Source organism: Triticum dicoccoides, chromosome 3A, assembly GCF_002162155.2.
Source record: "Triticum dicoccoides isolate Atlit2015 ecotype Zavitan chromosome 3A, WEW_v2.0, whole genome shotgun sequence".
Lineage (NCBI taxonomy): Eukaryota > Viridiplantae > Streptophyta > Magnoliopsida > Poales > Poaceae > Triticum > Triticum dicoccoides.
The window spans coordinates 244,744,920-244,756,003 of record NC_041384.1 but is presented as its reverse complement, the minus strand read 5'-3'; the positions used below and the strand labels follow the sequence as shown (position 1 = coordinate 244,756,003).

General features: G+C 47.9%; 1 protein-coding gene across 5 annotated transcripts; it reads right to left on the bottom strand.

Moving 5' to 3' along the window:
* Positions 1-4,727: 4,727 nt before the first annotated feature.
* Positions 4,728-11,079, bottom strand: LOC119268006. 5 transcript variants are annotated; one of them, XR_005132782.1, is made up of 5 exons: positions 9,954-10,004; positions 6,598-6,729; positions 5,691-5,982; positions 5,321-5,611; positions 4,728-5,247 (listed from the first exon to the last, which is right to left on the bottom strand). XR_005132782.1 is itself a non-coding variant. In XM_037549490.1 (4 exons), the coding sequence occupies exons 1-4, from the start codon at positions 10,670-10,672 to the stop codon at positions 6,640-6,642; spliced, it is 531 nt and encodes a 176-aa protein (XP_037405387.1). In that variant the 5' UTR covers positions 10,673-11,079; the 3' UTR covers positions 5,994-6,639. The 5 variants fall into 5 exon arrangements, 1 of the variants encoding a protein (XP_037405387.1); XR_005132783.1 differs by lacking the exon at positions 5,321-5,611 and having other exon boundaries at positions 4,735-5,247; positions 5,691-5,768; positions 5,889-5,982; XR_005132781.1 differs by having other exon boundaries at positions 4,736-5,247; positions 5,493-5,611.
* Positions 11,080-11,084: the final 5 nt, after the last annotated feature.

Sequence of the window (11,084 nt, the reverse complement as noted above, 5' to 3'; positions counted from 1 at the left end):
ATCTACAGTAGGGAAAATTTAAAACTTTAAAAACTAATTTGTCAAGTTGGACATGAGGACGCCCTCTGCGCCCTGTACCTGTCTCTACATCTTTCCTCGTATTCCTACTTGTTTTTGCACAAAGCATGCCGCTACATAGCCTATTGCTATGAATTTAGTCAACGTTGAGGAACTGTGTCACGACACATTAAGGGAGGTGAAAAGTTCAGCAGGGACAGAGTGATAGGGGAGGATATAGATGCCAGGCGAGACATGGCGAGATGTGATGCCGGCGTCTAAGGGCACCAGCGGGTCGAGCGAGACGGACTTCTGTCCAGCAACAACGTTGAGAAAGAAGTGTCAATTACAGGCGCCGACCAGTCTACGCGTATTATGGGCTTATATGGTCTAGTTTTAGTTTTTCATATCAAGATGATTTGTTTTTTTTTTGATTGAGCGATTTGTATGAACATGTTTGATGCACCTTTGGATTTCAATGAATCTGTGATATATGCTTTTTTGGATCATATTTCAAAGTTACAGCCCAGCGATTGGTGTTCTCCTATACCAAACGGACGCCGCGCTGGAGACGCACTCACGCATGACTTGAGACACGCACACAGTCAACCAGTTATCCTATATGCTTCGACGCCCATGTATGTACTATACGTCACACACTATGTTTAACTGGACAGGGCCTCCGCATGCCAGCCACGCACACCACACACACAGCCACGAGTCAGACACATGCAACAGCAATAAGCACAGCTGCTGCCGCCGCCAAACCCGTGCAAGAAAAAGGCTGGATGATCCATCCCACCCATACCATGCAAAAATGAAAGATGACTCCCATCTCTCTCTGCTTGGAATAATGGTGGTCTTCACTTCGCTGCCTCTCCACCACTCCGCCTCTACCTTCTTCCTCCCCTCTTTCTCCTCCTCCACGTCCTACCTCCGCCACACCTTCCCATCCCTGCCATGGCAGGCTCCCTCTCCTGCCTTCGCCACCACGACTCCGTTTCTCCATCCCTCTATTTTCCCTACAAGAACACCCCGCGCGCCATGGAGTTTGCACTGGACCTCCCCTGCCTCGCGCCGCCGCCTCATTAGCCCCGTCGACGGAGCGCGCCACCGCTAGCGGACCAGGGCGCTTCCCCCGCGGCACCTCTCTTTCTCCCTCTTTTCCTTCTCCTCCCTGGATCGTCCTCACCCCCCACGCATCTCTCTCCCTATCTGTGTTCCAGGAAACGGCCATGGCCGAGTGCCAAGCCGGATCGAGCTTTGTCGCCCTCTGCTATCCGTTGCGCCAGCCAGCCTCCTCTAGCTGAGGTCCTGCAGCCATCCCACCGACTCGGATCTCGCCGGACCCGTCCGGATCGGGACCCGCGTTGCCCGTCGAGCTTGCCACCTGCGCTGTCGCTGCCTCTTCTATCGAGCACGAGCTCGTCCCTGGACTCCTCTGCTCGCGTTGACCCGAGCGAGCGAATGCCGATGACGCCCGTAGACAGCATTGTCGTGGGTGCACCCTGCACCTCCTACTCCCGCTACCGTCTGCTGCAGCAAGCCGCCGCCTCGTCTCCCCTCCTTTCTCTAGTTTTTCCTTTCCCCGTCTCCTTTCTGACAGGAGCCCAGATGCCATGAATTCGCCTAGGAAATCATGCTCCGGCCTTAATCTTCGTCACCGGCGACCCCCTTCCTCACCGCCCGCCTCTGAATCCTCCCCAGCCCCTGCCGTGTACGGATCCGTTCACTGCAAGCTCTAGCCGCCGCCACCGTTCTGCAGATTGCGGGTTGAATAGACGAAAATACAGGGTCATGTTTGTAAATTCGAAACGGTTTTTTGACTTACTAAAACCGGTAGTGCGGGTTGATTTCACGAAACTATATGGGGGTTTCTGTAAATATGCGCGACGGACCACCAGAAGCATTAGGTGCTTTATTATTAGGGGAAGAGGGGAAGATTGTCAGTGATTTCAACCTTCATGGAGTTGGCCAGCGATGACGGCTCTTTTCACTATTTTGACCCTTTTAGAAAACTTTCGCACAAAATAAACTTTACACAAAACTATTTCACGATCTGACCCTTTTAGTAACGCCATAGGCCGTGACGTTTCTTCTCTATTTAGAAATGCCGAGCTAGCTAGCGTTGCTGGCCTGGTCAAGACGCTACGTGGCAGGGCAAAAACGTCAAAGTATGCTGCGTTGCTGGAAACGCCAAGGGTGCCTGGCGTTGCTGCCCAAGCATGAAACGCCAAGGGGTTTGGCATTTCAACTAGTTTGTTCATATTGCCATTTATTTATGTGGTGCAGCACCGCTAGCTAGCTTGACGTTTATAAATAGAGACGAAACGCCATGGCTTGTGACGTTGCCAAAAGGGTCAGATCGAGAAATAGTTTTGTATGGAGTTCATTTTGTGCGAAAGTTTTCTGAAAGGGTCAAAATAGTGAAAAAGGCCCAGCGATGACATGGTAGAGATTTCAACCAAATGTTTGTTCTATGTCTGAACTTTTAATGATATGTTATTCTCTGTGATCATATTTTCTCATCCATGCTTTATTAAGAGTATATCATCTCATAGTTCAGTAAAATGAGAACGCGTACAAAAAAAATCAATGAATTTCAATACGAGCACTTAGCCCTACAAATTTGATTCTAATGTGTTCAAAAATCTATCATGCAGAAAAACCCAAACTACATTTCTAACCCAATGCACCATTTTTTTATTCTTTCTCTAATCCGCGAACATTTTTCACGATGCTACAAATCGTCACAGAATATGCACATACCTAATGACGGCCAAACACATCACCTAAAATCAGGCCAGAATATCATCAAAGTATTCGAGGGAGCTGATCCATGAGGAAATCAGTTGGTGATGGAAAATCATCACAGAAAATACGTGTTTGGTCCGCCACTAGGATTTTCGTCACAAAATAGCACAATTTTTGTAGCGAGGAGATGAGAGTTGGACGGCGACAAGAAGGGCAAGTCATCGTTTAGAAATCGGGTAGCGGTGTGGCGTCGTTCACGAAGGCACATACAAGACGACGACACCGCGACCACGAGGCGGAGCAGGAGGGGAGCAGTGGCGGAAGGCATTGATTGACCATGCGTGGCACACTGCTGTGGGCCGGGAGGTCTGGGCAGGAGCAATGGTGCTCAGGTGTGTGGGCGGAGCAACTACGAGATTTTTCACACGATAGAGACGGGAACGTTGGGTTGCGGAGACCGAACGGGCAAAGTGCGTTTATTTTAAAATCTAATATTTGTTGTTTTTCTCTGTGGAGTGGGCTATCTTTAGTTATTACATATCTAAGTGACTCAATTAAATATAAAAAATAAAAGTAAAAGATATACAAACACGAATCTCCATGTAAATCAATGACACGAGATTTAGATGTGTTTTAGCAAACCCGACTTTTTTAGTCTCACCGAAAATGGTGTGAGGAAGGTGGTAACCATTACAATGGTATACTGCCCTTTAATAGTACAGGTGCTTGTCTCTCTTAGAGCATCTCCAGCAGCGGCGCCAAAAGACGCGCGCGCAGTAAACTTTCACTTTAGCGCGCGGGACGTTTTGGCGTGCTCCAGCGACGGCGGGAAACTAGCGCGCGTGAGAAACGATTACACGCACGCGGGAAAAGGCAGCAGCTCGCGCGCTGGATTTGGTTCACCACTTCGAGTGCGCCTATAAATTGCGGGGCTCACCATGCGGCCTCCATACTGCCACGCGCGCTCTCCCCGCTACTCTGCCGCTCACTCTGCCTCTTGCTCGCCCCTTGCTCGCCCCCGCCACCACCGCGCCGCCATGCCGCCGCGCTGCCGTGGATCGTCTGGCTACCGCGGCGTCCGCGAGCGCCCCGGCGGCACCTACTATGCCGAGATCCGGTCCGGCGACGTTCGGCTCGGCCTCGGCACATTCGGGACCGCGCACGAGGCCGCCCGCGTGTACGACGCAGCGGCGTGGCGCCTAGAGAGGTCGCCGACGCAGATGAACTTCCGTGCCGTCTTCACGCGCGAGCAAGCGCAGCCAGTCGCCCCTCCGTCTCGTCTTATCACGGACCAGGACCGTGCGGAGCATCGTCGGCGGCGGCGCTGCCTCCTCGTCGCTGAGGAGGACGAGCGAGCCATGGCGGAGTGGCGCCAGCGCCACCCGGAGGACGTCGCGGCAGAGCACGCCTTCTGGGCGGAAAGGACGGCAAAGCGCCGCGCGGAGCGGTTGGAGAGGCGTCGGCGGAAGCCCCTGGCGATATCGCAGTGCGATATCATTGAGGCAGGTGGGGTGTCGATCTTTGAGGATAATGATCTTCATTGGGATGACATGTGGATCGATACCTCGGACAACACCAGTCCGGATGAGGACAAGGACGACTCGGAGTAGGGTGTAGTTGCACCATAGTTCATCTAGTTGCATCGTAGTATGTAGTTGCACTATAGTTTTATCTATCTATGTATTGTTTATCGATCTATGCTATGGAACTATGTAAAATATCTATGCATCGTTTTTATTATCTATGAAATATGTATCATTTTTATTTAAAACATATGTATGCAATGTTTCGTGCGATAGCGCGCGCTGCATTTTAGCACGCTTGCTAGAGCTACGCGCGTTAAATTTTAGCGCGGTTGCTGGAGCCAGCGCTGTCCGCCACGCTTTTTCAGACGATGGGCACGCTGCAAAGTACTTTTTAGGGCGTCGCGCGTTCGGCGGTTGTTGGAGATGCTCTTACCATACCACTATTTATCTTTAGAAGATGTAATATCTATTCACTATGTGTTCGTGTTAATGGGCTAAAGTGAGAGCGTCACATCAATTACTCCCTCCGTTCCGAAATAATTGTCGTTGGAGGGGGTTTTCCGACCAGGTGAAAATGAGTGAAATTACCAAACTACCCCTCCCCCACCCATCGATTTGAAATCGCACGGGCCGTCGTCTTCCTCCGTCGCTCCTTCCCTCCGCGAGGACTCCATCGTCTTCCTCCGTCGCTCCTCCCCTTCGCCAGGCTCCTCCGTCGTCCACATCTCCGGCGCCTTCCCCGCCGGTTGCCTGCGCCGCTCCAATCGAGAGCCTGATCCCCTCTGGTCGCCCTTCCTCGCCGCGATCTAAAGCTCCCTCACCGGCGTCCGCCTTTCCCCGCCGGTTTCCTGCTCCGCCGCAACTCTGAATCCTTCCCCGCTGGCCGCATATCCCTCGCCGGCCGCCTCCCTCCACTCCAACCGAGAGCTCGAGGTCAGCCGCCGCTGCTGCTCGCTGCTCCTTTCTGCTCCTGCATACGCACAATGATTTTGATCAGAATTGCTTGGATTTCTGCTGGATGAGCACAGAGACAAAATAATTACTCCGTGTGTCCCTCTTCTGCTGGATGAACACAGAGTAATTATAATTATTCTGCTGGATTTCTGCTGGAGTAGTATACAGAATAAATTTTGGATTTCCTGTAATTTTGGAAACATCTTGATTGAACAGGAGTACTAGTATGAACAATAGTTTGATACACCAATGCTGCAAAACCTGCAATGCATCACTGGCATGTTACTTGTTCATCCAGTAGGCGTCCATGTTCCATTTGCTACTGGGACTGTGGAGCATATTAGCATTGCCCAGTAGCCATCCCACGAGCCGACAACTCTCTATAGCAGAAATTCGTTCAAAATAGGCCGGTAGCTGGAATGTTAGGAAACAGGGAGATGTGGTGACCGTGACAGGTACCTGAACCATTGTAAACTGGAGTATCTCTTCTTCCTCCGGGCGAGCTCCTCGGACTCAGACTCTCTGCTTAAACTGGTTCTGTCGGCACAATGAGATCGAGGGCATAACCTTCGTTAAAATTTGGACAGAAGAGACTAGTACTCGTGAATTTATTTAAGCGGCCAATTTGAACAAATAAAAGGATGACAAGGGGAAAACCTCTTTGACCCATAGTCTGCTTAATACTCCAGGGAGTAGTAAGGATGATAACTGTTGACCATCAATGGTTAGAAGGGGAAAATATCTAGCTTACCTGTCCAAGGTCAAACTGTCGTCCAAAATAAGTTGACCTTTCAAATGGATCAAAGCCTGCAAACTTTTGTATTTGAAGATATCGAAGGCAGAAGTGGGGAAAGCATCAAAAGCCTAATCTGTTACACTCTGACATACTGTTCCTATGGTTCTGAGTAGTGTCCTAACCAATGGTTCTGAGCAAATAAACATATGCAATATCAAGTTAACATCATCACAGTCGGCACTAACTAGCAGAGGACTCCGGCAGCATGTAAACAACTTGACCTATGACATTTCAAATAAATGATTGAAAATAAACCACTACTAAGCTTGCACACTGATATGGAGCACTAAATGGCAGAATGATTAGCTAAAATGAATGTGAAATGTGAATAAGCCAATTCATTCTATTACCCCTGTTTTTGTAGAACAGAATAGAATAACAATTTGTCTATTCTTTTATTAATGGTTTTCTACCAGAAAGCATTGTAGTCTACACCTGTATGGTTTCAGGAAATTGCAACCAGGACACATCCAAAATTTCAAAGTATTACCCAAATTTCCACATGTAACGAGGGTTAAGCTAAAAGGCTCTTTGTGACAGGTTTCTTTCCGACGAGTCATTAGATCATACCTGGAAATAGTTGCATGACCACAACAGCAAGCTTCAACATAATTATTCAGCCGTAGTTAAGGCTGCTCGACCACCAAGGATAGAGTCCGGATGTCTTATATTGTGAGAAAATGACACTTCACCAACAGCTAGCTGCAGAACATGATGTTTGGTTATGATAGCATACCTTCAGCAAAATATGACAACAAAATAAAAGTATTGATGTGCTTGTAGCTGCAAAATCTTTACCCCTGTTTTTCAGGAGAAGAAAATGCTTCAGTTAATTTAATTAACAGAAAATGTTTTGCTGATATTGATGCAAAACTACTCTTAATGCTACTGATGCATGACAAAGGAGTTCCTGCTACTCCTCTACACCATCTACTACTGCTTAATGATGCATCTTATACTACTACTTCAAGATGTAGGAGTACTGAACATTTTCAATTAACAAGTTTCAGGAGAAAATGGATCTCACAGATCTCAACTTCACTCCACCTGCAGAAGACGTGGATGAAATGGATGAAGATGCGGAAAATGAAATGGAAGGAGATACAGGAGAGGGGATGGAAGGAGATGAAATTGTTCAAAATCCAGGTACAGTTACAGTTGATCATTCCATCATTTCATCACTTGATCATTCCATCACTTCATCACTTGATCATTTCATTTAATCATTTCTCTGTTGTATGTCTTGGTACAGGTGTTGGGCAAGTTGCTAGGAAATATAAAACCCTCAATGACCAGCAAAAAATTGCTGCTTATGTAGCAATGCATACACTGTGTATGAGTAGAGGAGGCACTTTTTTGGGAACTGATAAGCAAGACATTGCAAAAAAAATTGGAGTGGGTGTTTGGAATATACAAAGAATTTGGAGGAAAGCAATGAAGCAAATTAGCGAAGGTAAAGAGGTGGATGTTTCTAATCAAAAAAAAAAGGAAATTCTGGAAGAAAGCCTAAGGACATTAACCTAGAAAAAATCCTAACGATCCCATTAAACAAAAGGTCTACCATTAGGTCACTTGCCTGGCAACTGGGATGTAGCCCCACCACACTTCATAGAAAGTTCATGTTAAACTTGATAAGGAGGCATACAAACTGTGTGAAGCCAGCTCTAAAGGACCATAATAAGAAGGATAGGATGAAATTTTGTTTGTCGATGCTTGATGAGGCTACAACAGCAACTGCAAGGCCTAAGTTCAAGACTATGCATAATGTTGTCCATATCGACGAAAAGTGGTTTAACATGACAAAGAAGAATAAAACATATTATCTGTTGGATGGGGAGGAAGAGCCTACGAGGCCTATACATGGTAACTGTATTGGCAAGGTGATGTTCTTGACGGCCGTTGCTAGGCCGAGGTGGGACAGTGAAGGAAACGTGACCTTCTCTGGGAAAATCGGTATCTGGCCATTCGTGAAGGAAGTTCCTGCTCAAAGGAGAAGCGACAACAGGCCCAGAGGTACAATAGAGACAAAATCAATAAAGGTCGACAGAAAAGTGATGAGGGAGTTCTTGATAGAGAAGGTCTTGCCAGCAATACAAGCTGTTTGGCCCGAAGGTGATGCTGGACAGACCATCTACATTCAGCAGGATAATGCTAAGCCCCATATCTTGCCAGATGACCCAGAATTTCTAGAAGCTGTCGCAAAAACTGGACTTCACATCAGAATAATACAACAGCCTCCCAACAGTCCTGATTTGAATGTGCTTGACCTTGGGTTTTTCAACTCGCTCCAATCCCTGACAGATTGTCTGAGTCCTAAAACACTACAAGACCTTATTAAGGGTGTTTTGGAGGAATTTGAAGGCTATGACCTTTACAAGCTCAACAGAATTTTCCTAACTCTGCAGACGTGCATGATTGAGATCCTAAACCATGCAGGGGGCAATGGGTATAAAATACCCCATGTAAACAAGGAAAGGCTTGAGGGGCTTGGGCAACTACCTCCAAGATTATCGTGCCATCCAGAGGTGTATGCAAATGCCCTGCACAACTTAGGTCTAATGGAGAGGGTTCAATGATGAGGCATGTGATGCTTGAGATGAGGCTTGAGACGATGCTTGAGACGATGGTTCAGATGCTTGCGATGAGGCTGTGATGCTAGTGATGATGCTTGTGATGCTTGCGATGAGGCTGTGATGCCAGTGATGATGCTTGTGATGCTTGTGATGAGGTTGTGATGCTAGTGATGAGGCTGTGATGCCAGTGATGATGCTTGTGATGCTTGCGATGAAGCTGTGATGCTAGTGATGATGCTTGTGATGCTTGGATGAGGCTGTGATGCTAGTGATGATGCTTGTGATGCTTGCGATGAGGCTGTGATGCTAGTGATGATGCTTGTGATGCCAGTGATGATGCTTGTGATGCTAGTGATGAGGTTGTGATGCCAGTGATGATGCTTGTGATGCTTGCGATGAGGATGCGATGCTAGTGATGAGGTTGTGATGCCAGTGATGATGCTTGTGATGCTTGTGATGAGGTTGTGATGCTTGTCATGGTTGTAATAATCCATATTTAAGTATGTTGGAGTATGCTGTTTGTGTGGAGTATGTTGAAGTATGTCTAACTCCACTTGTATGTGCTTTAAATTTTTACTCCAAGTATTTTTACTCCATATATTTTTACTCCATGTATTTTTTATTCCATATATTTTTACTCCATACTCCATTTGTATGTGTATATTTCTACTACTCCATTTGTATGATCACTCTCTGATACTCCATAATCCATAATAATCCCAAGAGAAGAGAAGAGAAGCAAAGAGAAGAGAGCAAGAGTAGAGAAGAGAAGAGTAAGAGAAGAGAAGAGAATTCTTTGCACTGCTCCTCTTCCTACTCCAAGAACTACTCCTACTCCTAACAGAAATTAATTAATTAACATGGGTAGTTCTAAGGTGCAGAGTAGTTCTAAGAACTATTCCTACTCCTAAATTTAATTTACTGAAGAGAAGAGAAGTGAGTAGAGGACAAGTGAAGAACACTAAATTACTCAAGCCTTGCTAAACAGCAAATCCTATACTCTAGCGCATAAAGTTCCTACAGAGCAAGCAATTGGCTTTCTTCCAATTAGCTTGATACTCCACAGATTAGGTTGCAGCAAAAATGCACTACAGAGCAAACAATTACTCCAAACAAGCACCATTGATCAGCATCCTACTCATGAAAACAAGCACTATTTGCACTTACAAATTCGGTGTGAATTACTGTACAGTAACACTGATCATGGGAGTAAACAAGGTTTCAGTTAATTTAAGTGTAATTTATTTTCAATTACTGGTCAGTGCAATTGAGAGTTTATTTACTGTCATTATTTAAGTTGCGAGACAAACTGTGTGTGCATCCAAAAGAATTCGGCTATGAGTATCCGCTTACTAAGATTCAGTGCATCCTTTTCCTGAAGTTCAGCCAAGTGTTCTTTTTCCTATGTCCACTATGCTTACCAATTTTTTGGTCACCCCCCTCCCCTTCTTGATTTGATGAATCAGATGTCTCCAAGTCTGAACATGGGAAGCCAAGCGGTCAACAATCACAAGGAAACGATGAACAAGACACAAGCAACTGCAAAGATGTTGAAGAAGAGCGTATGGATTTGATCTTCTTGCCTTGGTCCGTGGAGGAGACTGTCCGGGGTGTGGAGTCGTCCACATGTACCGGGGTGAATCACGAGGAAGCTGAAAGAAATCTTCAGTAAGAACACACGACGATACGATACAGAGGAGAGAGGACAAGAAAGAAGAAGACCAGGTTGGTTGGGCATGAGAATCCAGAAGACTGACCGTCGGGGCCCTGCAGGAAGCGGCCAGTGAAGACGACGAGGACAAGGACGGACACCACGAGGAGGGCGGCGAAGGGCGCACTGACCCTGCGCGCCAGATGCCGCCCAACTCATGAGGCCCCAGCCGAGCTCGGCGTGCCCTCCTGCTCAAGCTGCTCCAGCCACTAGCAGCGCCTGCCCGCCTTGGCCTCCCGCGCCCGCCGCCCCTAGGTCCTTCACCAGCGTGGCTTGCCGCAGCTCGTACACCACCTCCTCGTTCATCGTCCGCGTCACCACCAGGCTCGGCCTCGGCGCCGCGCCGCCCCTCGACCTCCATGCCGCGGCGGGGAGCAGGCCGCCGCCCATGTGTACTTCAAACGTCGCATCCACCACCTCCGTCGCCAGATCCAAAGCAGGCGCACGCGGATCCAGCTCCTCCATCGCCATAAGCTCGCCCCCGGAGCAAAAATCTGAACTTTGACCTTGGACGCGGGGTGTGAGTGGAGCAGGGTGCGAGTGGACGACGGGTGTGAGTAGAGGCGGAAGAATGATGGCGGCGACGGGAAGTGATGGTGGCCGCCAGGCCGGCGTGGTGGTGGCCGGCGAGGTGAGCGAGGTGGTGGCCGGCGAGGTGGTCGAGGTGGTGGCCGGCGAGAGGCGAAGGGGAGGAGAGCGACGAGTGAGGGTAAAATGGGAAAGTGCGTTAATTTCGTAACGTGGCTGAAATTGTACTGGAGTTGTCCAACGAC